Genomic DNA, 27,925 nt, shown 5'->3' with positions numbered 1-27,925 from the left:
GAGAATAAGCACGGCAACTGGAGATGGAAAGCATTACTGCTATCCTCACTTTACATGTGCAGTGGACACAGAAAACATCCGCAGAGTGTTCAACGACTGTAGAGACATCATTCAGAGAATGCATCTTCGTCAGTATGAACTATTGTAATCGAGAACACCAATGGAGCCTGTGGTTTTAAACATTTTCTTTCTAGACTTCCTCATACAAAGTAGAGGAAGATGCTATATAGATACGTCTGCCTCCTCAGTTTGTTTACCTTGATTAACCTTTCAGCCCAGTCCATGCTTTTTGAGGACAATGTGTGTGCTTTATTTTGATATGCCACTTCTTTGTCATTCCACTAAGGCCTTTGGCTACCTCCGTTTCCTTAAGTTTGGTTGCATTTGTTTTTTGTTTTTAATTGGACATAGCCTGCTAAATTTTTTCAGCAGGCTTGTTAGTTCAAGCTGGTATCTGCTAGATGGGTAACACCATGTCATACCTATAGTGTGTTTGGGTTCCTTTTCTACCATGACACTGAAGAGTACTTGATGGGTGGGGGAAAAAAAGAATAATGCACTTTGTATCAGGGTTTATGAAATACTGTTGAGGATGTATACACGCGTGATGTAGCAGCACCACAATATTTATTACACTGTCACAGTTTTTAACAAAACTGAGTTGCAGGTCAACTGATGAAGTGACCTCCTCTTCTAAGCCATTATTGGCACAGGATATAGAATAGATAATGAGGCACAGGGAAGATAAGCAATTTTTCTGGAGGTTTGGAGCAAAGAGTCTCTAGGCACCTCAGGCATTTGAATTTAGAGCTACTTTTTCAGCCTACTGCATCTAGGCAGAAAATCTACCACCCTCACTTATGTTGTTTCTTCTGTCCACAAATGATCCAACTAGTTTAGATCATTTTTGGACAACAGTCTTCGCCCCAGATATATATATATTATATATATATATAATATATATTATTTTTGTTTTACTGCTGGTTTATTATTATATTGTACAGACTGTAAAGTGTAATATTATTTTGTACAATTTTATTGAAGAAAAATACTTGTAGAAGATCTTTGTGCCTTGATTATGGCTGTACCTGTAAAATGAGCTAAGATGTAAGTATGTTTTTGATTGCGCTGTACAGCTTGATGTCAATTTTACCTGCAGCAGTGACTGGAGGTAAGAAACTTCTCTGTAGAGTTTAGGGTTTTTTCTGGTTTATATAAAAAGAAATGCTTTTTAGTATAAAAAATTATAAATTATGCAAATTTTAGTCCTTTACCTTTCCAAGTAAGTTATTACCACCACCAGATGTTGCAGCAACATGCCTTTCTCTCAGTCTCAGCTTTAAAACACTGAAATTGATTCAAGTGTCCAAATTGCAACCTGGTGTTGTTTTCATGGGAACCAAGGATTTTGTTTTTACCTTTAGAAAACTATGTTTGGTAATTCTTTGGTCATTCATAGATCTTTCACAATTGCAGAGGTTGTGAATGTGTAAAAGCACCATTAGATTAAGGCTCGTCCATCTTTGTTGCAACAGCCACTTTCATTGTGCAAGCAAATTGCAAGAAAGAAAGGTGTAACCCTTGTGTCTGGCCTAAGAGAATTCCAAGGTGGCACTTTCATTTCTCTTAATAAAGAGAGCTTAGGAAATGATTTTATTTTAACTATTGTAAAATCAAAATGTGTGAATATTTCTCAAACTTGAATAATTTATGCAAATGACATTCACAAAATAAGTTGTGGTACAGTACAATATAAAAGCAAGAATTGCTGTAGCAATAAGGCATGCCCTTCGTAACTATAACATTGCTATATATTTTATACATAGGTGTTATGTCAAAGTACATACTTTCCTGTGTCCAAGATAATCTGTACAAAAGTTTAAAATTTACAGTTGCAATAACAAATTTAGAAGTGTTAGCCAACATACCTTCATAAATTATTTATTACTTAGACTTGGATTATCTTCATCCTTTGCTTTAAATTTCTTCTCTGAAATGTTTTCAACCACCCAAGGAGCTGGTTTGGGCAATATTCCCCAATGCCATACCCACCCTCCCGCCAAGCTGGGACATGCTGTTAAGGAGGGTGATATACCAAGAGTACACACATCCTTACCTGTTTCCTAGTGTCCTGCTGTCCTGGCACCTTCCTTTATTGTGTGGGAAAGCAGTTCATCTGAGCCACTGCTCGGCACATGGCCCAAATACTAGTTTAAACTGGTATATGGGCAGAACAGTGGCTTGGATGAGTCACCCCCCCACCCCCATTATAAAGGAAAGCACCTGGAGGACAGCATAACCTCAGAATACACATAAGGACATAAATACTCTCAGCACATCTCCCTCCTTAATTAGGAGCCTGTGGGCAGGCGAAGTATTGTTTGAAGCAGCTCAAGGTGAAGCAGTTTTCAAACAAGGATAGCATGTTTGTTGTTTATATAAGCCCAGATCTCTTCCTAAAAACTGGGAAGACATGTTGTAGTTGTAACTCTGCGGAGGGGTCACATTAGTAATCTTTCTAGGTACTGTATTTTCTAAGAGCCCTTCAACATTGTAGTCCCACTCTGAAAACAGCTGGTTGGACACATTTTGATGATATTTCAGTAATGGTAACCATGCATTGTCCCAGAATGTTAGAAAGACGCTTCTATTTTGGAAGTGATTGGCGATGCCTCTGCTGTGGAAGTGAACCACATATTCCTACCGTAACTCCAAAGACAAAGGAAAAAATGTGAACTACTGCCTGTTAAGTGGGATAATGCAATTTTAAAAACATAGTTATTGAGGGAGGTAGAGAGCTGTGTTTGTATCCCATTTTCTCCCCTCCCAAATGTAACATGGACTAGGCCCTAAATCTAGGGTGTAATGTTAACTGTGTGTAGGGGTTGTAAGATGTTGCATGGGTGCACCCACATCCTAAACACTTATTTACTAAGACAACAGGTCTTAGAACCAGACCATGAAATTCAGCTTCAGGACCTCCTGTGGCTTTACCTTAGCAGTGCTGCTAAAGCTTACCCTTGCTTAAATGTATTTATGATCAGAGAGTAAAGCTCTCTGTCGACACCATTTTCCTTACAGCCTATCAGAAATCTGAATTGCCATTGTGTATAACTTTGACCTATGTTGCAAGGGAAAGCAGCTGCTAACATTCTATTCCAGAAAATAATTTCAACCAGGCCTTTTGACATAGGTCAATGGGATACACACAGCTATTTCAACAGTTCAAAAGGCTTGTCTTCAGTTTTCTGGCCTTGCCAATATACCCGGCAAGCTTGCTAGCCAGGTGTTTTGCTGATCTCTAACAAGATTGCCATCTAGAACTATTTACAACAAACTTAAAGGTGGCTCATCTGAGGCCAGTAAATTACTTTTCCTGAATAGTTTCTCTCTCTCTCTCTCTCTCTGTGTAACATCTTACTGTAAAATAACTCTACATCTTGTATTGCTGACATCAAGAAGAAGTACCACATCAGATGGTCTCGCAGCAATAACACTTTAAAATTGTTTCCAGTTAGAAAGACTTGAGCCTCTAGCAGCATAGGTCACACTAGTGCAGACACAAAAGGAGGCTTATAGGATTTACATAGTGTACAGTTACAAACTTTTAATATACATATTTGATACAAAAAACTTTAGCAAGAAAATGACTCATTTGATTGTAGAATACAATATTTTTGTACAGCATGAAGCATTCAGTTAATTTATCCTGTAGTAAAAGTCATATCAACTGTACAGGACTTTCTATATGTAAAGGCAACCTGCCTTTGGGCTAGCAATTCAAGTATGCATTTGCTGGCATGAATGTAGTCTGACAGACTGTTCTTTAGCTTTGGTGTGTCAGTGACCGATTTCAAATGTCTGACTCTTCATACTGCTTTATGCTTAGTGATTAAATGCTGAACAAAACGAAAAGGGGAAATGAGAAGCTTAAAGTGAGCTAGTATGACAACCACAAGCACAGCTCCTGCTGTACAGTAGATAGTAATAATCGTGTTCTCAAATGGAAGAAAGCATTTGTAGAGGGAGAAGTCTGTCGATGTTAGGCTGCCCTGAGAAAGAAATGAAAACAATAGGGGTTGATGAAGTTGGGGGCAAATGGTTAGCAATCTGGAGGTTTTTTAATTATATTGGTAGGATAGCTCAATTTTTCTCATCATGTCAGTGCTTTCAACTGTCCTGTGGATAAATGACTCGGGCAGCTTTGAAACTGCTTATGTTAGCCACTTCACTGTTAAGCATTGAGCTGCCCTGGGCTGATGTGCCATTTGAAGGACTTTGATCCTCAGTAAGAATAGAGCAGCAGCTATATAACTGGGCAGGGGCAGGCTCTCCAGGAAAACATGGACTGAGTGCTCAAAACTAGGGGTGTGCACAGAACCAGCTGGCGCGGTTCAGTTCGAGTCTGAACTGGATCCGAACCTGACCGGATGAGTTCGGTCCCCCTCAAGCCCCACCCACCCCAGTTTGCGGGGGGGGGGGGTCACAAATATATTTTTCCCCAGGGAAATTTTTAAAAAATAATAACTTTTCTCCCTTCCGGGGGAGTTCCTTGGGGGAGGGTCCACAGTGGTTCCCCTCCCCGACCAGCCTCCGAAATCACCTCCTCTGGTGATTTTGGCCCATTTGGGCCTCTGTAGATTGGCGCGGTGGCAAAAATGGCAGCCACGCATGCGCAGATGGCCTCTGCGAGGCCTGGCATGGCCTAAGGCCTCACAGAGAGCATTTGCACATGTGCAGTGGCCACCATTTTGGCTGCCATGCCAATCTACAGAGGCCTAAACGGGCCAAAAAACTAGCCAGAGGAGGTGATTTCAGAGGCCAGTGGGGGGAGGGGGAACCTCTGGAGGGACACACCCCTGCCACCCCAAGGAACTCCCCCAGAGGGGAGAAAAAGTTTTAAAAATTTTCAGGGGGGTTCAGTTTGACCCCGAACCATCGAACCCCCAAACCACATGCTACCTACTGGCCACAATCTAAAAGAGAACTAACATCTTAAGCCTACCATAATCAATGGGCTTAAAGATGCTTAATTGTATTGGGTTATATGGCTGACATACTACACACCATTACGTCAGTCACAATGTAACATTCTGCAGTTTTGCAAGAGTGCTATTGCACTAAACACAAGAACGTCACAAATGCAGTTACACAACTGACAGCCATGATTTCCAATGGCCTTCAGTTGTACAACTGCAAGAGCATTCCTGCACAACTGCATGAATGCTACATTGCAGTGCACATGTAACATGTAGAATATTAGCCACTCTGTACCAGAAAGGACCATATGTTTGAGGCAGCATGAGATGAGACCAGATTAGTTATCTTGTAGTACTGGAATGTGTATGTGTGGTGAGGAAGATGCAGGTAATTTAGGCCACTAACTAAACATCATGCACGCTTCAGAGTGCTGGGACATAACATTCTGAAGTGAATTGGAGTCTTTGGAAAGTACCACTCTAAACAAAATGAATAACGGAGGAAGACCACATGCTTTACAAGCAGCACTGTTTAACATCATGTTAACTTGTTATGTGAGGAAAATCTTTATTTATGAACTAAATACAACAGAGATCCATAACTGCTTTATCTTTTTCCATGCACAAGAGGCTGAAAAAGTAAACTTAGCATAGGACTTCATTTTTGAAAATAGGGGGGAGGAAAGTGTTTAGAACTGGGGAACTGTTGCGCTACAGGCTAATCTACTAAGAGTTGTAATCTAGTATATCCAAAGTAAGCATACTGTGAATTAGGTTCACCTGAATAGAGTTTTGCTGCCCTGTGAGATAGTTTGCACTTTTGATGGACAAAAGAATCATACAGAAAAATAAAAGTCTTGCGGATGAATCAGCCCAGCAAAAACAAGTCTTAATACTGTTTGTTGCAGACTACTGATGATTGTTGCAGTCAAATTGTTTACACTGCATCCTCTTTATAGAAACATACAGAATTATGCTTGTATTTAGAAACTGTTGTAAAACTCTGAAAAATACTTTGCACTATACAAGCTGGATGGTTCCCCAAGTATGTGCTTTATGAAGTGGATGCTTTGTATTCAACTTAAGTGTACTTTTGGAGAGGATGGGAGGAGCTGGTTTGTTTTGCTTTTTTACAGGTAGCCATCAGTCTGAGAAAATAGCTGATTGCTATGTTGATTTATATTATGAGAATTTATCTGACAAAATAAAAATTATTTAAATTTACCATTATGAAACTCGGATTGTTTCTGTTCCTCCAACTGAATGATGGAACACTGATTTCTGGCACTTTCGCATTATGCAACACTTCACAGCCACTATGGGTATGACCACTCAGAATCAGTCGCGGATGAAACCACCATAACAACTGTATTGGAGAGAGTAGGAGATTGTAGATATCTAAAAGGTATCTGAATTGCATGTCTTACTTTCCCTTCAGTGCTAATTCCCTCTGTGCTAATTCACTGCAAGTTTTTTCATCCATACACACAGCTATCAATTAATGTAGAGAATAACCCAGCTTTTATGCACAGGGTCCAGGAAGTACAGCTGATCTTGAGCCACTGCACCAGCACAACCAGGGTGGGGGGGTAGGGGGATTCTTGGGCTTGTATCAATCAGCACACAGTAGTCACTGTGGGCCTAGAAACCAGCATGCTGCAAGATCTAGAGAACCACTACAAACTATGTACCCAGCCTTCTCCCAACTCCCTCTCTGTCACTGGAGTAAAGCCTGGTAAGTTCAACACACATGGTGAAGGATAATACACCCACTTATGTTTAACTGTCCCCCACCAGCAACCTTCCGGTTAGCAATCCCTAACCAATCACAGCCTTGTTCCAGTTGAATCCTCTACAGTCTGCAAGAACACCAAGTGTGTGAGGGCACAGGTGGGGATTAGCCAGGCAGGGCACTTCACAAACTGTACAAATAGAGACTCGTACAGTCTGACTGATTCCCAAGCTACTTGGCTGCACACACTTTGCTCAAACTGGAATATATTTATAGTAGCCTTATTTCACCTTGCTCATGACCATAGATGATAAAAATTTTGTAATGATATTAGAGACTGGAATAAAAACTTATTTTCTAGTGCTTTTTTTAAAAAAGGTGTGCTTAGTGTCAAGTGTTTACATATGAATACAACTCAAGAAATTCTCACATAGGATGCTGCCACTCTCTTGACGAAGAACTATTTTTATGTGAACAAGGCTTCCTACATGGCATTGTTGCCAAAACCTAAGGGGTATACTTGTGGGTCAAATGGGCCGTAACCCAAAGTTTGGCTTAAAAAAAGCCAAATCTGGCAACAGAGCTACATGGTGGCAACATCACATGTTGTGTTGCATCAGAAAAGGAGCATCTTGATGCTACCACAAAAGTACCATAACCATGTAATGTAGCAGTAGCAGACAGTCCTATGAAACATTTGAGAAACTGATCACGGAGGAGTGCAGTGGGGAGATGCACCGATTGGAATTGTGCCCACCTGAAGGCTTTTTGACCATCACAGAGCCAGCTTCATTGATACGACACAAAGCCAGCCTTGTAATTAAGTCACAAAAATGTACTTGGCTACAAGTGTTCATTGCCTGTTTTGGAGTCAATGGAGGGGGTTAATTCCCCCCCCCCACACACACACCCCATTTTTAATAATGAACTTCTGAATCAGTGGCAGGTTCAGCAGCACTTGAAGCTTTGATAACACCGCACAGTTATTTTCTGAAGCATTTCAGAGCAGGGAAGAATGGCAATTGGCATAAGGCAGCTGAGGGGAATATTATTAGCACTGCTGAAAGTGTTGCTGCTGGTGGAGGCACAGCAAAAGAAGTTTCAGGTTCAACCCCCTCCAACGCCACTTGCTCTACATAAATTCCAGCTTGCCAATGTTGACCAGGCAACATTATACAAGCAATTATACAATTATAAGTGACAAGCAAAGGTGCACCTAGGTGATTTTGGAGCCTGGACCTAAAGGCCTCTGGAGGTTCCCCCTCCCCTGCAAATTAAGCATCATCATGCTCGGCTGGGCAACCACACCATCTAGGACAAACTAAAGAGGATTTGGGGGCCCCTTGGGGCTGTGGAGTTTGACCCGGAAGTCCAGGGGCAAGAGCACCTCTGGTGACAAGCAATTCTACAATTATAGCTTGCCAACAAATGAGGATGACAGACTTACTATGCATAAAATATTAATGCAGCTATTTCTTCTGTAGGATCATTGGCCACCATTCAGACCAACATCGCTCCAACAGAACAGTGCTTTCTTTTGCACAGAGTGGGGCATGATTTCTGGCAATGTCCACTTCCTGAAAATATTTTCCAAGGACATTTTTCAAAGAATATTTTTAGGAGGTACAGGCAGCTGCAGAGGAAAGGGGGAGCACCCAAAATTGGACACACAATTTTGCACAACATCAAAAGTTGTACATGGCATTAGTCTGAATGTCAGTCACTGTATCCGTTTGCCAAGGATAGCTTGAACTCAAAAAATGAAGATCGCAAGAGCAGAGATGAAGCACCTGGCTACACACACACACCCCTCTACCTACCTTTTGGGAAGCTTCCTGAGAAAGCACATCATACTTTTCTATAAAGAGGTTATTCTTTTTTTCCAGAGGAACAGAATCTTCTCCTGTGCATTTTGAGTCACTTATTCTATAAAGAGGATAATGCTGAAAAGAATTAAAAACCAGAATCAAACAGTTTGTTATAATGTCATTTATGATAAATTGTAACATACCAATAACCTCACCAACACACCTGTAATAGAATTGGAGCTGAAGCTGGGAGCTTGTCCATATTGCTGCATCTTTGTTTGTGATGACTCTGTTCCTGTCAACAAAAATCAAGCAAGGTCTTGCACACACCCTACTTACACTATGGAGGAGCAAATAGAAAAGTGTTGTTCCCACTGGCTGACATCCAGACCAACGCTGCTCTGGTGCAAAAAGCAAAGATGCACACACAAGATCACATTACTGAGCAGATGCTCAAAGTTGCTCAGCCTTTTGTAGTCTTGGGCAGCTGCTCGTGCAGGTCGAGTACCTCTTATCCGGACATCCAAAATCTGGAATGCTCTAAAATCTGGACACCACGCCATAAAACAACAACAACAACAACCCCACACCTCAACTTACTTTAAAAATGTGGTCAAGCTGCCTCCCTCAGGGCCAGGGCCATCTGACCGCCTCCCTCAGGGCCGGGCCATCCCACTGCCTCTCACCTCCTCCGCTAGTCTCCTCTGCTCACCCACCTCCTCGCCACCACGGCCACTGGTGCCTCCCACCTCCTTCGCTAGCCTCCTGCTCTCCCACCTCCTTGCCACTGCCACCAGCGCCTCCCGCCTCCTCCGCTAGCCTCCTCTGCTCGCCCACCTTGCCGCCACCATTTTTTTGTTTTGCCACTGGAACTCTCACACGCTCTCACGAGAATTCCACCTCACTGCATGTATTTATGGATGATTCCAAAATCCAGAAAAGTCCAAAATCCAGAACTTACCCCATCCCAAGCAGTCCAGATAAGCAATACTCAACCTGTACTACTACTGCTTGCACAATAAGGATAGCAGACAGCTTTGCATTGTTCCCTACAATGTATATGGAATGAGTAAGCGGTTTCATAGCAGGACGCAGGGTGTGCACGAACCAGAAATCGTGCTTCGGTTCAAATTCAGATGAAATTTGAACCAAACCATATGTTGAAGAACCGGTTCAGTCAAACTGACTGGCCAGTCAGTTTGACCGAGTCATTTTCAGTACCATTGACCATGATATCCTTTTGGAATGGTTAGCTGAGTTGAGTGTGGGAGGCAATACTTGGGTTCCTCTCCTACCTCGAGGCCTGTTTCCAGAAGGTGGTGCTGCGGGATTAGTGCTCAATCCCTTGGCAGTTATACTTTGGGGTTCCTCAGGGTTCCATTCTTTCCCCTATGCTGTTCAACATCTACATGAAACTGCTGGGAAAGTTAATCCAGAGATTTGGCCTGAGGTGTCGGCAGTATGCGGATGACACTCAATTGTATCTCTCTTTTTCATCAGATGCAGGTGAGGCAGTGACTGACCTGAATCAGTGCCTAGATGCAGTAATGGGCTGGATGAGGGCGAACGAGACAATCTAGGCAAGACAGAAGTACTACTGGTTGGTGGTTCCTCTGCCCAGGTAAATGATGTTCAGCCTGTTCTAGATGGGGCTGCACTCCCCCTGAAGGACCAGGTTTGCAGTTTGGGGGTGCTCATTAGGAGAAGGATGTGGGGGGGGGTGTTAAATCTCCAAGAGGTTATTGCTGTCAGACAGAAGCGCTTAACTGGGGTTAGGGAAGAGTCTGCTTTCGGACGTAATGCTTCGGCGGCATAACTGCATTTATCAGTGGTGAACCATTGAGAACACCTCAGGTCCCAATTGGAATTTGTTGGGGCAAACGAGTTGATTTTTGAGGCTTAACGGGGGTTTTGTGCGCTCGGGCATATTAGAGTTAAAAGCTCTGGCAACTTTAACTGCAGTTAAAGTGTACATGTGAACCAGCTCTCCAACTGTGAACTTACCTGGACAAAGATAGCTTGGCCACAGTTACTCATGCTCTGATAACCTCTCTCTTAGATTACTGCAATGCATTCTATGTGGGGCTGCCTTTGAAAATGGTCTGGAAATTGCAGCTGGTACAAAATATGGTAGCAAGATTATTATCTGGGACTGGACATTTTGAGCATATTACGCCATTGCTTCATCAGCTGCACTGGCTCCCAGTCCATTTCTGGGCCCAATTCAAAGTGCTGGTTTTAACCTTTAAAGCCCTAAATGGCTTGGGACCAATGCCTCTTTTAGCAAGCCACCCACACAACGGCAGCACTGTTCCAGCCATTGTGTATCTGCAATGTGATTGTGTGTGTATGTTTGTGAGTAAGAGAGAGCGAGAGCGCACACACGCATCTTTGCTTGTTGCACCAGAGCAGCGTTAGTCTGGATGTCAGCCAAGCCATGCAGGAGGCTTACTAAAAGAGGCATTGACATGCTTGGCCAGGCTATGAATTGCACCAGTGGGAGCAAGCAACAGTGCTGGCAGCTAAGCTTGGGGGGCAGGGGGTAAGACCTTTTAACTGCCTCTCTTGCCACTGCCCCCTGCCCATTCGGCACCAAACTGGTCTGCCCAAATCGGGTTTGGTTCAGTTCATGATTGAGCTGCCAAACCAGCCTGGTTCAAGGTAAAGTGATTCTGCATTGAACACCCCTACCAGGAGGCAAGCCTGGTAGACACAGGCACACCTTGTTGCATCGGTGCAATATTAGCCTGGAATATTAGCCTAGTGCTCCCAACTTAGAAGCACTAACTAGTGTTTGCACTAGTGCAGCATTAGTCTGGATGTCAGCCACTGTTTACAAGGAAAAGCACAGGAGGTTAAAATGCCCAACAACTAGGGAATTACAAGACAGAAAACATGGATATGGCCCACCACCTTTCACCTGGGAAGCACTGTCGGAGGATGCAGCTACAACACACAAGGTTGCTTGTGAAAAACCCTAAGAGCTGGAAAGTTTTATACCAAATAGCCACTAGCACAGCAGAATGAATGGGGAAGCAGTTCAGCATGCAAGCCATTACAAGTGACTTTTACAACCACCAGTACCTTTGCATACACTCCAGTTCAGTTATCTTGTGCCAGCTCTCCCAACACTCACATGGCTTTTTACATTTGGTTCAAAGGAGGAAGATATTTCCCATGTACAAAGATTGCTGCTGCTTCTATCAGCATGACTCAACAGACAAGAGCTCTGTGTGGACACTGGAACAACTGAACTTCAAGGTAACAGGACAAGGAAGGAGAAAGCTACCAGGAAGAGGCATAAGCCACAGTTTAGGAATTAAGATTCTTTGAAAACAGCAGTATAACTCCTCTGTTATACTGATTGTGTTTCCCCAAAAAGCAACTTAAATCCTTACCTTCAATGAGCAGTTGAGCTTGTGAGAGAGCTCAGCGAGTTTTGCCTCTGCTGTCTTGCAGATCACACAGCCATCTCCCTCCAAAGCAACACTGTTCACCATGACAAAACTAAAAGTAGAAGAGGGAAGAAAATGTAATTTATACTCAACATACCCGTGGTAGAGACACTCCATGCTCCAAGAAAGAAAGAAAATGATACAAGTACTGTATCCAACCCAGGCAGTGCTTTGAGGATGATATGTTCTCCCACAGCTAAGGAGTATTCTCTGAGCAGTAAATTCAGCTACTTTGTAGAGTACATAGTACTGCTCTACATGTTACATGCTTGCAATAGGGGTGGGCAATCTTGGCCAGATCAAGGCCTCTTCAGAATCCCCTTGAAACCATGTGCCCACAATTGAGTCATGAGTCACATCAGCCAGGTGTAGGGTTTCTAGGAGACAAGGAAAGGCAAACTACAAGTAAAATGGGAGTTACTCTCATGGTAAGTGAATTTATGGAACACAGTGAGAATGTCCTATTTCTTCTCCATTTCACTCACAGCTTTTCTTCCTTCCTAATGGCCGTTGTTTGTGCAATTTCAGCATTTGCACAGGTGTGCTTTTTTGCAACAGCTATTAAGAAGGCTCAGCAATGCCCATGGTACGCTAAATGTTCATGGGAAGCTGCACAGTTTGTCAGCCACCATGTCACAGAACTCACTCCCAAGTGAAGATGCATAGGATTGTGGCCTAAAGACCAACATGATACACTAAAGACCGGCAGGATATACATACCACAAGCAAAACAATAGCTTGTTCAAGAGTTAAAAATGAAGCACCCATATGTTAGCCATTGTTCTCAACCTCCTCCTTTTGGGAAACACATTGTATTTATTGAAATCTTTACAAGAAATAAAACACTGAAGAACATGGAAAAAAGATATACAGTGCACACCAAGGTTAATGCAACAAGATACCTCCCCCACCCACCGGACTTCCTCTGTGTTTCCAAATAGGGAAAAAAGGGAGGGGGGGGACCACACAGTGAGAATGAAAAGGGAGGGGGAGACCACACAGTGAGTAAAGCCCTTAGGATTTCCTTTTTCATAAATTTGTGAAGTGAGTTTGATAAAAATCATCATCATCATCCTAGATTTTATTTTAAAACAGTTTCTGTATGAAGGTGAAACTGAGCTCTTCCCTCTATTCACCGAAAGCAATTTTGGCTCTTTAGGTGCTGCAGATCCCTATATATATATTTCCATATTTCGCAACCACTTTAGTCCAAAAAAATCTTGCACTCATTAGCATTCCCACTATATGCAATAGCACAAACCCACTTGCCCACAACCTTGCCAACATTTTAAAGATTACTCTGCACTGACCCTGCATTCTCACCAGGGTAATATATCACTCTGATATATTAAGTTGTTTCCTCAAAATTAGCACACACTTTAAAAATCTATTCTTGCGATTTTTCCCATAATCTTTCCTCTGATTCTTCCCCCAGACTCAGTTCTCAAAACTAGGCATAAGAAAGATTTCCTGAAATATTTGTGGTGATTATGTTCTTATACACTAAGGAAATAATATCTAGTAGCAGTAACAATAGTTTCAAATAAATATCCTATTTGAGCCCAGTCCTATATTTGCAGTTTAATCTACTGAATAAGGAAATACTTAAATTGCAAATACTGATAACATGGGACATCGGGTCTGTTGAAGCTCAATAGATGAACCTACTTATTGATTTTCCATCAGGACACCATTTGAATTCAGGCTAGATGTTCTTCACTTTACAAACAGATGGGAAGGATTATTTATTATTATTATTTATTCATTCGATTTCTAGACCGCCCTTCCAAAAATGGTGCAGGGCGGTTTACACAGAGAAATAAATAAATAAAATGGATCCCTGTCCCCAAAGGGCTCACAATCTAAAAGAAACATAAGACACACACCAGCAACAGTCACTGGAGGTACTGTGCTGGGGGTGGATAAGGCCAGTTATTCTCCCCCTGCTAAATAAAGAGAATCGCCATGTTAAAAGGTGCCTCTTTGCCAAGTTAGCAGGGATTATGAAGAGGACAATAAAACTGAGATGACAAAAATCCAGACTATATTAAACTCACCATCTATCCCACAGGTTGTGCAGGTTTTCTCTCTGGGCAGGCACCAAAATACACAATTCAAGCGGGATCAGAATTACTTCAACTTGTTCAATCTGCTTCCAGTGTGCATTTTCATTAGCATATGACCAGACCACAATATTATAAAGCTAAGTTCCAAAATACACCCTTTTAAGTCTGGAACTGCAAGATCTCCCTTACACAACTACTAAATTAATATGTGGAGCCATTCTTATCTCAACACTGCAGGAATATATTCAATTTAAAAATCCTTCTCAGAATAGGGAAGGATACAGTGCTTAGATAGGAAATCTGTTCCCTATTCACTGATTTAACTACAGTAGAATAGTATATAGTTCATGAACCTGGTAACTCCCTGCCAATGCCAAAATAAAGTGAAAATAAATATTGCAAGGTGCCAGTAAACAAAAAAGTTCTTACTTTATTCCTTTCCGTGTTATCAGCTTTTCTGAAGTAAAGTTGAAAAGTTTCAAAAAACGGTCTAACTTGAACGTGGTCATTCTGTGTGTAATAATAAATAAGATTAGTGCATTTAAATTAGAATTAGATTTACATATCTGTGTTGGAGATTTATTTAACAGCCAGTACTCAATGAGAGGTTAAATTAGTTTTCCACAGTAACTTGAATGAAGCAATTCTGAAGCCTGCCTCATAAGAGTGGAAAACTATCTCAGCATAAAATATTATACTCTCACAACTGCAACCTTCCAAAAGCTCAAAAATCATGATTTGGAGAATAAGTGTTTTCTTTTAAAATAAAATAAAACAAATGATTGATGACTTGTGTTTGTGCCATCTATTTTGGAGAGCAATAAAGAATTTTTTTTAAAATTTTCACCAAGTTTTTGTACTTTTCCAGCATCTTTCGCAAAGTCTTGGCATCTTTCTCAAAGTCTTAGTCTCTGAAGCATAAGGTCCTGCTGTCTCACTGTTCTATTTATCTGCCTGATCCTTGAGCTCAAGAAATGTTGAGGTTTGCAGTTTTGATTCATCTTCATTTAGTCTCAATTACAATTCCAGAACTCAAATAATTTGCTTCTTGATATGGAGAAATTGAAAATTCTTGATATGCTATTGCCATATTTGGAATCTGGAAGGCACTTTCTCGTCAGACTAAACTGACTAGTATTAGTGACGAAGCAGGATATATTTTCCTTTGCATGAGTGATTTGAATTGTTTATACTAAACAATTCCTTGCCTGCAAGCAGCTCTGTCATAGGAACATAAGAAACTGCCATATACTGAGTCAGACCATTGGTCTATCTAGCTCAGTATTGTCTTCACAGACTGGCAGTGGCTTCTCCAAGGTTGCAGGCAGGAATCTCTCTCAGCCCTATCTTGGAGAAACCAGGGAGGGAACTTGAAACCTTCTGCTCTTCCCAGAGCGGCTTCATTCCCTGAGGGGAATATCTTGCAGTGCTCACACATCAAGTCTCCCATTCATATGCAACCAGGGCAGACCCTGCTTAGCTATGGGGACAAGTCATACTTGCTACCACAAGACCAGCTCTCCTCTCCTGTCTCATTCTGCTGATGCCACACACAAACAGGGATTACATCCCTGTAGTTATTATTCATTTATTACATTTCTATACCACCCACATACAAAAAGATCTTTGGGCGGTGCACAATCTAAAAAACCATTAAAACTGAGTAAAAATACAGATAAAAACACTAAAACCTGATGCTTTAAAACTATAAACTAAAAGACTGACTAAACAGGGATGTTTTTAGGTCCTTCTTTAAAACATTCAGAGAAGGGGAAACTCTAATTTCATTAGGAAATGTGTTCTAGAGACCTGGGGCAACTCCAGAAAAGGCCCGGTTTTGAGTCGCCACCAACCGCAACCAGACCCAAGCTATTTAAAGCTTTATAGGTAATGACAAGCACTTTGTAATTTGCCAGGAAACTTATTGGCAGCCAGTGTAGTTCTTTTAAAATTGGTATAATATGATCTCTTCGGGAAACCCCAGAGACCAACCTGGCTGCTGCATTCTGTACTAACTGCAGTTTCCAAACTACATGCAAAGGCAGCCCAACATAGACCTCATTGCAGTAGTCAAGTCTGAATGTTACCAGCATATGCATCACTGTTTTAAGGCCATTCATCTCCAGAAATGGATATAGCTGGCAAATCAGCCAAACCTGACAGAAAGCACTCCTGGCCATTGCTTCATCCTGAGAAATCAGGGAGAGGTTTGGGTCCAGAAGTACCCCAAGACTATGTACCTGCACTTTCCGGGAGAGTGCAACCCTGTCCAGAACAGGCAGATCTAACCCACTTCCTAAGACCCGACCTCCCACAATGAGTATCTCTGTCTTGCTTGGATTCAGCCTGTTTGTTCTCCCTCATCCAGCCCATTATCGCCTCCAGGCAGGCATTTAGGGAATTTAGGCCATTTCCCGATGAAGATGACATGGAGGAATAGACTGTGTCATCAACAGAACGTGTTATCAACATATCGATAATACCCTGCACCAAGTCTCCTGATGATCTCTCCCAGCGGATGTCAAAAAGCATTGTAGACAGTATGGAGCCTTATGAGACTCCATACAGGAGCTCTTGTTTTGAAGAGCAACAGTCTCCAAGTGACACCACCTGGAACCTATCCAAGAAGTAGGAGCAGAACCACTGCAAAGCCGTGCATCCCAGCTCCTTCAGGTGTCCTTGAAGGAGCCTCCCATGGTCAATGGTATTGAAAGCTGCCAAGTCAACAGAGTCACACTCCCCCTGTCAATTCCTAATTGGAGATCATCCAACAGGCTGGCCAAGGCCGTCTCAAGCCCGAAAACCAGATAACCCGCTTCCAAATAACTCACTTCCTCCAAGACAGCCTGGAGCTAAGTCACCACCACCCTCTCAATCACCTTGCCCAACCATGGAAGGTTGGAGACAGGCCTATAATTGACTAATTCTAAGGGATCCAATGCAGGTTTCTTCAAAAGTGGTATAATATTACCTCCTTGAGACAAGGAGGCATCCCGTCCTCCCTCAGAGAAGGGAGGCCTTACCACCTCAGCCTTACCACAGAGAAGTATTATGGATCTTAACAAGCCCCTCTCCAATAACCTCCCTGCTAGACTGTATAAACCATGTTGGGCAAGGGTCAAGAGAACAGGTGGTAAGGCAAAGTGTCCCAAGTATCTTGTCCACATCCTCGGGAGTCACAAACTGAAAATGATCCAATTTAACTATACAAAGGAAGCTGCTGGACACCTCCATAGTAGACTCTGCAGTAACTGTAGTCTAGTTCAGCTCGGATACGAGATATTTTATCTGCAAAAAAAACTTATTAAAAAATGTCACAACAGGTAACTGATGGATCTAATTACTAAATCAGGGGAGATGGGGCATGTACCAGCCCTCACACAACTCTAGACAACTCTGCTGGATGTGAGCTTCCAGAGGCGATATGGGCAGAAAAGAACTGCTTCTTTGCTGCACATATTGCCAGAGCATAGATCTTCAAATGCGCTCTGTGTTGTAATCTGTCAGATTTGAGCCGAATCTTGTGCTCAATCCATCTACCTTACTGTTTCAGCCCCCGTAGTTCTTTTGTATACCAAGGGGCTAATTTAGAAGCAGATCGGAGAGGTTGCTTAGGAGCAGTTGTGTCTACTGCCCTAGTAATTTCATTATTTTTAGTCTGAACAAGGGTCTCAACAGAATCACTGGCAGAACTAATCTTAAAGCCTTCCCAGCCTTCTTGGAATACTATTGGATCCAATAGCCTTTTTGGGCAGACCATCCTAATAGATCCTTCACCCCTGCAGAGGAAGGTTGAGGCTGCGAGTCCAACCTTAACCACATGATGGTCCACCATGACAATGGGGAAATTACAGGAGTCCCCACCCACGGAACACCTTCCTCATCAGAGTAGAAAACCAAATCAAGAGTGTGACCAGCAACGTGTGTTATTCCTGAGACCACTTGGGATAGGCCCATAGTTGTCATGGCCACTATCTCCTGAGCTGATCCTGACAAATTGCTTCCAAAGTGAACATTAAAGTCTCCAAGAATTACCAGTCTAGGAGACTCCAACACCAGCTCTGCAACCAAGTCAGTCAGCAGAGTAGTGCAGAGAGGCTGGACTCTACATTTTTTCCAGCCCCACATGAGCCCAGAATTTAAGAAAGCTCAATATAAATCTGCCCTCAGAGAAAACAGAAAGAGAGTGCAGGGTGAGAGAAAATGTTTGGAAACCAGCACAAATTACTCTGCAACCCTCACACCACTTTTTAGAGTCACTTCAGTGGCAACACACACAGGGTCATTTGGGTGTAGTACAGCTCTTAAATTAGAAGGCCTATCATTTTAATATGGATTATGCATGACTTGCCTACCTCTGACTTTTAGCTCTAAAAATAAGCCAGCTGCACAGGGACAGATGCTGAAAACTTAAGATATTGTACATCTGGGAAGGAAAACATTCCAGGCAAAGTAGGGGAATATTTTTATCTATAAACAATGTCTTTATGTCCATAACAGACATGAAGTAGTTTTTGCAAGTACTGTCACATCCCTTGAAAAGTACTTCTCCCCTCCCAACATTTTTGGTGATTTTTCAAGAAGGCGATTCAAAACACTGGGCAACTGCGCTGATGCTCCCTGTTTTGCTGTACAGCACTGAAACCAGCCTGGCAAGACAGCACTGCTCCAGATGAGCACTGGCTGGACTAGAGGTGGATTGGAGTTTCAGACTGACAGTAACAATGGAGACCTCACTATGTTACTACCTAAGCAAGTCTGATTCGTTACATTACTTTGTGACATCATCACATTCACTACATGATCTCCGACTGGTTGGGATCATGTAGAGGAGGAAGAATAAGGAGCCTTTTTCAAGTTAAAAATAGAGTGGAAGCAACAGCAGATCGGAGAAACAATGACCAGGGACAAGTATAAAAATCAGTAAATAGTGGGCTTCAGGATCTTTCCACACCCCTAGAAAACAATGTTGCCTCAAAAACAGCACCTCTTAACTCAACAGTGAGAATTCAGCACAGTGGCATGTATCTAAGCAGTTTATGTTGGACACTTACACTGAGCAGCAGGAGACATTGTTGTTTCCAGGTGACTGAAGCAAGGTATTACTGTTGCTCCCCTGGCCATCTACTTGCATCGCAAGAGAGCAAAAATGGGGGACAAAAGCAACACAAGGCTGTGTTTATCAGAGGACTCTCTTTCCACCTACAACCAAGATTCACACCTATGCTGAAAGCCCTCTCTTACAATCAAATGATTTGATCTTAGGAGATTAGACAGTTAGTATTCTCATCTTGGAACTGTAGCCAGTTTTTTAAAAATACTCACTCATAATGGAAGCCAATGTCATGGTTGCCAACGACAGCAATTAGTTCAATGTGGGCTGGATGCCTAAATATTTTCTGGAAGCGTCTTACATCTTCCAACCAGGCCTGCAGGAAAACACATACAACTTCTAATATTGTATAATCCTTTTTAAAATGCTGTTAACCTTTTCATTATCATAATTAGGTATTGCAGTTTGTCCTATACTGCTGCAAATTATCACTGAAGGTCCCAAGACAGCCATCATGATGAGCTGGCTAAAAACAGCTACGTATACAATATTTATATTGCAGTTAAAATTGTAGGGAGAGGTTTTTTTAAAAGCATAGGAACATTGACCAGCAACAAAACATTAAGCAAATACAAATAAATAACACACTTGGAATGTTTCCCTACATTTTCTTTTCTTTTTTTAATCAGTATTTTAAAACCACTGATTAGCGTTACATTTCTTTTAAAACAGAAGTCTTGATTAGGTGTTCATTTTGGGACTGTTGACTATTTTGACACAACAAAATGACCAACAATCAATACTGACAAAGTTGTATATTTTCACAATCATTTTTAACTGTTTCACCCAATGCTAACCTGGGGAGAACTCCATTTGCCTTCATCAAAGATATCCCCAAGGATAAAAACAATTTCTGGCTGTAGCAGCCAGAGGGCAGTTTGGAAAGCTCTTTCCATTTGCCATTCTCTAAGAAAAGAAAAAAGGTACCAGATCAACATATTCCAATTATTATTGCATAATATTGCTAAAGCATAACATGTAGAGCAAAGGCAAGCAAAAGTAAGGCAAACAGCCTTACTTTTGACACTGTTAAGGAATACTTCCTCCTGTCTGTCTTGAGCACTGTCTAACAGACAGCATATCTAACTCAAACTGCTGAACAAGTTTGATTATAAGGTTTGCATTATTGCCGAGTTATCCAAAATTTTGTCTGTGTCCATAGACTATGCAATACATTCATAGCATGATGTCAGCGCAGAATGAGAGGCTCAAGAAATAGAAGAACTGCACAGTATCCACAGTACAGATGTATCAAGACCCATCTATTCCAGAATCCTGTTTCATACATGGACCCACCAGATGTCTTCAAAAAGCTCACAGGCAAGGGGTGAGGACTTGCCCCCTCTCCTGCCACTGCTCCCCTGCAACTGGCATTTAGTGGCATCTTTCCTCTGAGGCTGGAGGTGCCCTATAGCCACCAGACTAGCAGCCACTGATAGACCTATCCTCCATGAATTTGTTTGAGTTTGCCCTTTTAAAGCCATCCAAGTTGGTGGCCATCACCACATCCTGTGGCAGGGACCTACATACATTAATTAGTGCTGTGTGAAGCAGTACTTCCTTTTTGTTGGTCCTAAGTTTCCCGACCTTCAGTTACACGGGATGATCCCTGGTTCTAGTGTTGGGGGGGGGATTCTTTCTGTCCATTCTCTTTACTCCATGCATAATTTTATACAGCTCTATCATGTCTCCCCAGTCACCTCTTTTCCAAACTAAAAAGTCCCAAATGCTGTAGCCTTGCCTCATAAGGAAGGTGCTCCAGGCCCCTGATCATCTTGGTTGCCCACACACGCATCAGCCATTTGCATGGTGACATTCACCAGGGCTGCGAGAAGGTACATTGCATCCCTGCACCAATGCTTTTGCAGAGAGCACTGGAGGGGGGGGAAGCAGTGGGGGAAGCAAGGGCACCCTCACTGCCCCTTAAAGGAACCCCACCACTTCCGAACCAGCTCAAACGCCCAACTTTCAAACTGCTTCAGCGCTCCAGAAAAGGAGTGTTAAACCGGTTCATGCACATCCCTACTACGCTGCTTACCCCAACTTCTAGATCATTTATGAACAAGTTAAAAAGCACTGGTCCCAGTACAGATCCTTGGGGACCCTACTTCTTACTTCTCTCCACTGTGAAAACTGTGCATTTATTCCTACCCTCTGTTTCCTGCTCTTCAACCAGTTACCAATCCACACATGAACCCATGGTGCAATGACTAAACTGATCTCCACTTGATATCTGCTGCACAGCAGCAGCCTGACAATGCATTGCTTTTCTATTATCTACTAATAGTAAAGGAACTCAGAGGGGAGACATGCTTTTTGGTGTTCCATGCATATTAACATATTGACCCCTGTGGGGTCCCTGTGCTCTCATGATGACCTTCTGGTGCACTGGAAGATCAATATGATCATGAGAACAGTGTGTTATATACATACAAATATATATACATTCTATATACATACATGCAGAATCTTAAAATAAAATAAAAATCCTTAAGATCTTTCACACTGACATGAAGACTTGCATCATCTAAGCATGTGTTTCAAATGAACTTTCTGATTGTAAGGCTAGAACTTTTATTTCAATGTAATTTATTTTAAACTCACTGGCTGAAATTGTGCAATCTTAGATTTGTGCATTATATACTGAGAAAAATCTCTTATTTTATTGATGGCATGTAAACCATTTCAGTAGGACTAATTGATTAATTGGTGGGGGCCTATTTTAATACCCTTGAACAAAGGGCATACTTTCTGTTACTGGGGTTGTTGTTTTTTTGCTCTTTATTTTCAGCTTTTATATATAACTCCAGATAAATATGCTACATTAATAGGTAGATGAAAAATTAAAACATTAAAATAATTACAAAATTAAAAACATATTAAAAGCATTTTCAGTTACAACGTTAAGCCTACTGAAATACTTCATAACATTTGGGCTTTTAAGCTATTTTAGTTCTGGCATGTTGCTATAATGTGGAATGAAAAAACATATTTAAAGTTATATTTCCTTCAAGTTAAAGGACATAGCTTTTCTTTATTGTTTACTTTCATTCCGTGCTTCAACATCTTTAAAAAGGCAGCTGAGGCTTCGCAGTTCAGATATAATTTAAATTAAATGGTTAAGAGAGACAGAGAAGTATACCTATACGACACTACCTACTTCCAGGCTCTACAGAGCAAAAGAGAAATTGCTTCTATGGGCTAGCTAGCCTCTTTATCAACCAGTCCTCAAAAACCTCTGCAGCTATACAGATACCTCCACCAAAATTTTGTACCTTTCAACTCTTTAAGTTGTAAGGTACTTTGGAAGGCTGTATAGGCTGAAAGGCAGGATAGAAATAAGACAGATGCACCGGTATTAAAACTACTTCACAACCCTAATGTTCAGGCATGTAACAGGATAATCGCAACAAAAATTATGTTCCAACCAGCTGCAGCATGATACTGATGTTTATTTCTTACCTCCTTAACTTGTCCAACCAGTGTCCATTGATTTCACCAAGCAAATGAGGATCCGATAAAAATATAGCTCTCAAGACAGAATCTGAAGTCTGTTCACTACTGTGTAGAGCCTGAGCTTTCAGCTGTGGCCAATTACACTGAATTATAACCATGTAATAAATTAAAAATTCACAAAATACAAATGCAGGAAGAGTAAAACACAAAAGCTTCAGAGCAAGCGAGCCTCTTTTCTTCCAAGGGAGACTGTTCACAATGCTAAAGCGTAGTAACGCCATCTCAGTTTACAGTCAACTCCCTTTCCCATAGATGGCACCAATATCCACCTATTCAGGCTGGTAAGTATGTTTCAATAACTCTTCCATATCAACCCGAAACCCTGCAGAAAACATAGAACATAATGATATTTTACAAGGCCTGTGCTCTTAAACTATCAGGCATGGCTCTTTTATAAGATGGGATGTCACAACCCCAGTTCTGAATAATAACATCCCTCAGGACTGTAATGAGAAAAACTCACTGAACAAGGCAACTGTGTTACTTTAAGATACAACTGCACTTCCAACCTTCATTTAATATACAAGGTATTGGGGTGGGGGGGAATAACCATAAGTGTATAGTGCTCATGACACTTCCAATCCTAAATAAAATGCTACTTAAAACTCTCCCTGGTTTGTTAACAGATAAATCACTGAACCCCAACAGATATTATTATATCAAAGTGTTGTTATGAAAGTATATTGTACCCACCTCTCCACAGCATCAAAACGTATGGAAGAGATATCCAGAGACGGCATTACTGTAGAGCACAGAGGCTAAGAGCTGTGTACTAGCAAGTTCTGGGTTCAAATCAGTGGGTCCACATCACTTCTCAGAATCAGCCCCCAACTGCAATATGAGATGTATATTAATAGTGACCAGAATTATAGGAAGTGTTACTGAAGTAGCAGTTCCAACATCAAGCACTTTCAACATTCTAAAGTGCTATATAAAGTGCTAAGTAGTCTCTTAAAGCAATAATTTATTTAATAAGTAACAAAGTAATAGGTCATAAAGTGAGCAAGCTTTAGAGCTTCACAGAACTCAGGCTGGATGTTAAATATGTTAAACCAAAAAAAGGAAGAAGAGAAAATATTTGGAGACTGCAATGGAAAAGTCCTAGTCTGCATTCATCAGCCTGTAAATCACCACAACCGGATATGTCTTCTCTCCTTCCTTCCCTTCCTAACATCCACCCTGAAGAGCTGGTGAACTCAAAAGCTCGTTCACTGATTGTAGATGGTCCTAATAAACGTATTACCCTGCTGTTGCTTTTGGATTCCGCCTCCGCCCCCACCCCGCTCCAATAGACCAGACTGGCTACCTCCAACGTGTATCCGCTTGTAAGCTAATGATTATCCTTGGGTAACTTGAAAAGTAAAATTATCCTTTGACAAAAGGCTGCATGTCGTGCCAACGGGCTGCGAGAGTCGTATCTAGGAGGGGGCAGCGAGGCCAGCACAGGATGCCCAAGGATGCTCCAAGCACCACCCCAGAGAAATAGAGTGCCCACCTCTTTCCATCACGACGACGTCGTCAAGCAAAGTCCCTGAAATGTGCAAAGGGGCAGAAGAACCACGCCAGACAATTCCTCATTGCAGAGGTTCTTTAAAATGCAATTTTTAAAAAACAGAATAAAAGGCTCCGCTCTCGTCCTCCAACACCTTCAAAGAGAGCATTTAGAAGGGAAAGCACTGAAGACGGAAGTCAAGCGCAAACCTCATTTCCCCTCACAGACGCCTCCCCTTGTTCGGCGCTTGCCCAAGGCTGCTGCGGCTGCCCACCACCACGCTGCAGGGAAACGGCGGCTACTATAAGTCCGCCACGAAAAACTCGCAAGCCTTTATAGAAGCGCAGCAGCCACAAATTAACCCGAGAACCAGCAACACACGACTCCCCAAAGGAGAAGGACGCCTCCGGAAACAACAGGAACCTTCCCTCTCGCGTTCACATGTCCCTGCATGTTTGCGATGCGTTGACGCCTGCGCAGCCATGCCGGTAAGGCGCTCGCTCAGACGGTGGCACAGACGCCATCGCCGCCTCATTGGCCGAACGCAAGAATGTCTCGCTAGGTGCTTTCGGCTTTCTGCCCCTTTCATTGGTCCCAGGAGGCTGCTTGTTTGCCGAGACTAGAGCATGGCGTTCTAATGAAACGTGGCTCCATGGCTGATGCCACTGTTCACACAAGCAGGGGTAGTGCCCGTGTTGACTGTAATGGGTGGTGAGGTCAAACAGCATTCCGTCATGATGACTCATGTTATTTCACCTGAATACGCACGCACACACACACTCCAGTTCTATTCGTGCTAGAAGGGGCATCGTTCGTTACGCTCAGAATTGCCTGTTCAATAACTCTGTCAGTTTCTAAGTGAATCCGTGAGGAAATTGCTACCTTAGGAGTAGTAAAGGTTTAAAAGCAGGCAGAAATGAAGGGTCAAGGTCACAGTTGGGTCTTTTTCTCCCCTATGTTTGTAAGGAGTGTTGTTTTTTTAATCCAAATAGGGAAGCACCAGAGGACTGAGTCGCTTCGGGATAGGTCTCTTTAGATCCGTTTATACAATCTTATGTGGTGCAGCCACATCTGGAGTACTGCCTATGGCTTTGGTCACCATATCTGTTAAGGATATTGTAGAACTAGAAAAGGTGCAGAAGAGGGCAACAAAGATGATCAGGGGCCTGGAGCACCTTCCTTATGAGGCTAGGCTACAGCATCTGGGGCTCTTTACCAGGGGGTAGCAAGGTTGGAGTGGACCCAGAGACAAGATTTAAAAATGCCCCCCCCCACCATCACTGAAGCTCAGCTCATGAAGTAAAGAAATCTTAAATGAGGCTGAATAGTGTATAACAAAATGTGTGTGTGTGTGTGTGTGTGTGTGTGTGTGTATCCTACATTTTTTTAAGGTTTTGTAAATTGTGGACGATGCAAGTCATTTAATGGTACTAGAGAAAGACATGCTGTTCTGGTAGCTCCAAGTCTTAACACTCACATCAATTTTGGAGGATGATGAATACAACTGAAGGAAGCCCGGGTGGGTGCGTGGCTGGGGGAGTCAGTCATGTGACTTGCCTCTGGGGGGCCCCCAAGGCAGTGGTTCCCCAGACAACTGTCTCCCCTTGCCCTATTATAGTTACACCCCTGCTCTTTACCTTGGAAAAGAGGTGACTAAGGGGAGACATTATCTAGATGTATAAAATTATGCATGGAGTGGAGAGGATGGACAGAGAGAAATTTTTCTTTCACAAACACACAGCACTAGAACCAGGGGTCATCCCATGAAACTGAAGGTCAGGAAATTTAGGACCAACAAGAGGTAGTACTTTTTCACACAACACATCATTAATCTATGGAATTCTTTGCCAAGGGATGTGGTGATGGCCACCAGTTTGGATGTCTTTAAAAGGGGCTTAGACAAATTCATGGAGGACAGATTTATCAATGGCTACTAGACTGGTGGTTGTGGGTCACCTCCACTCTCAGAGGCACGATGCCTCTCAATACCAGTTGCAGAGAAGCAACAGCAGAAGAGAGGGCATGCCCTCACCTCTTGCCTCCCCAGATGCATCTGGTGGGCCACTTTGTGAAACAGGATGCTGGACTAGATGCACAAATCAAAACAGGATGCGAAACAGCATGTTCTTAGGTGCACAACTCAAATGCCCAGGGGGGCAAAACCAACCATGACTTGGTGTGCGGGACCCAATGTCAATTTTTACAGCAGTGATAATTGAATCAAAATTAATAAATTAATTACAAATATCAAATTATTATTAAAGTAATATTAAAATACATATAGTTATACACAGACAAATATTGCAAGAAGGGCTCTTAGAATACAAAAAGCTCTTTCCCCATCACAGACAATGGGGCAGTAGTTTAGTGACAGAGCTCCTGTTTGGCATGCAGAAGGTCTCAGATTCCCTCTCTTGGTAGCCCTCAGCCCCCTGGCCAGCTCCTCTCCAGCTCCCAAGGTGATTGCTGCTGCCATTGCCACCCACCTACCTCCTGGTCCCAAAAGAAGCAGGATTGGTCTAGAACAGAGATTCTCAACGTTGGGTCCCCAGATGTTATTGGACTTCAACTCCCATAATCCCCAGCCCCAGTGGCCTTTGGTTGGGGATTATGGGAGTTGAAGTCTCGGGACCCAACGTTGAGAATCCCTGGTCTAGAAGCCCCGGCAGGTGGCAGGAGTGGAGACAAGGTGATGCACTACTGTGGGGTGGCAAGACCACTCCTCACCAGTTACCTCTCCCTGCTGCTCACTCTGACTCTCCAGCCTCTCTGCTTCCATCAGGGCCAGGAGCCTGCTGGGAATGAGGGCGCACATTAGTGAATCTATTAGTCTACAACATATACAGGAATCCACTCTAGTTATAATAAAGGTTGAATATTAGCACCCAGTCACTTGAATGTAGATGTAGCATGTTCTGTGTCACATGGGAATGGCCTGCATGCTCATATGATTTAATGATGACTCAAGCCTCATTTTGTAATCAATACAATATCTTTCTATTTGGAATTTAAACCTCCCCCCGTTACAATCCCATCCTCATCACCACTGTTCAATCAGCAGGGCCATCCCCAGACAGCGAATGTACTTTGCTTCACCCTGGGAACGATGGGTGTGCATTCGCACATCAAAGTCCCTGCGGGGTATCGAGGTGCACTCCCTGCATGATTCAGGTTTTTCCCTGTGCATTGGAGCTTAGCTCGAATTATGCCCATGCTAAAGTTCCACTTTTACTCTGTTTTTTGAGAGACTTTGAAGTATCCCAACATTTCTTCTGAGATGTACAGAGATGCCATCGTGCTAGAGCAACCTTTCCTAAAGCCTAAGCTTTTTTGCGATTTTTTTTTTAAATTAAATTTTGCTGGGTGATCTTCTGGGACATTCCCTCTGAAGTGGGTGACCCTGAGAAGTTTCAAGCCAGCAAGGGCTGCTTTGAGAACTTCAAGAAGCGCTTCAGCCTTCACAATGTGAAGCTGGTTGGGAAGATTGCCTCTGCAGACCAGTGGCGGCCCGTGAATGCACCTCCGGGGGGGGCGGGGAGGCAGCTTTAAGAATAAAGTAATTCTGGACTCACCTCCTTTGCCGCGGCACCTGAACGCTACTTGGAGCTGCCACGTGCCACCCAGCAGCCCTTATGGTGGGGAAGCGCCTCCGCCACTCACCTGGCCACTGGCAGGGGCTCGGCTCCGTGGAAGCCAGGTGAGTGGCAGAGGTGCTTCCCTGCCATAAGGGCTTCTGGGTGGCACGCTGCAGCTCCAAATAGCGT

At 42.7% G+C, this 27,925-nt stretch overlaps 2 protein-coding genes across 12 annotated transcripts in view; one reads left to right on the top strand and one right to left on the bottom strand.

Annotated features, from left to right (window-relative positions):
• GNAL (G protein subunit alpha L) overlaps positions 1-6,203 on the top strand; it is a 227,474-nt gene extending 221,271 nt beyond the window's left edge. For all 6 annotated transcript variants that reach the window (XM_053248741.1, XM_053248746.1, XM_053248742.1 and 3 more), the window contains exon 12: positions 2-6,203. In XM_053248741.1, the coding sequence (XP_053104716.1) occupies positions 2-148 (147 nt within the window). In that variant the 3' untranslated portion in view covers positions 149-6,203. The remainder of the gene's footprint in view (position 1) is intronic.
• Positions 3,588-24,493, bottom strand: MPPE1 (metallophosphoesterase 1). Of its 6 annotated transcripts, none has more exons than XM_053248749.1 (11): positions 24,371-24,493; positions 23,363-23,500; positions 22,616-22,991; positions 19,951-20,059; positions 19,366-19,469; positions 14,470-14,550; positions 11,918-12,026; positions 8,743-8,814; positions 8,532-8,654; positions 6,205-6,345; positions 3,588-4,052 (listed from the first exon to the last, which is right to left on the bottom strand). In XM_053248749.1, the coding sequence occupies exons 3-11, from the start codon at positions 22,888-22,890 to the stop codon at positions 3,870-3,872; spliced, it is 1,197 nt and encodes a 398-aa protein (XP_053104724.1). In that variant the 5' UTR covers positions 22,891-22,991; positions 23,363-23,500; positions 24,371-24,493; the 3' UTR covers positions 3,588-3,869. The 6 variants fall into 6 exon arrangements, with proteins under 6 accessions (XP_053104724.1, XP_053104723.1, XP_053104728.1 ...); XM_053248748.1 differs by lacking the exon at positions 24,371-24,493 and adding an exon at positions 24,165-24,302; XM_053248753.1 differs by lacking the exon at positions 24,371-24,493 and adding an exon at positions 24,165-24,302 and having other exon boundaries at positions 22,616-22,752.
• Positions 24,494-27,925: the final 3,432 nt, after the last annotated feature.

Source organism: Hemicordylus capensis, chromosome 4 (assembly GCF_027244095.1).
Source record: "Hemicordylus capensis ecotype Gifberg chromosome 4, rHemCap1.1.pri, whole genome shotgun sequence".
Classification (NCBI taxonomy): Eukaryota; Metazoa; Chordata; class Lepidosauria; order Squamata; family Cordylidae; genus Hemicordylus; species Hemicordylus capensis.
This window is presented reverse-complemented; position numbering and strand designations above follow the sequence as displayed.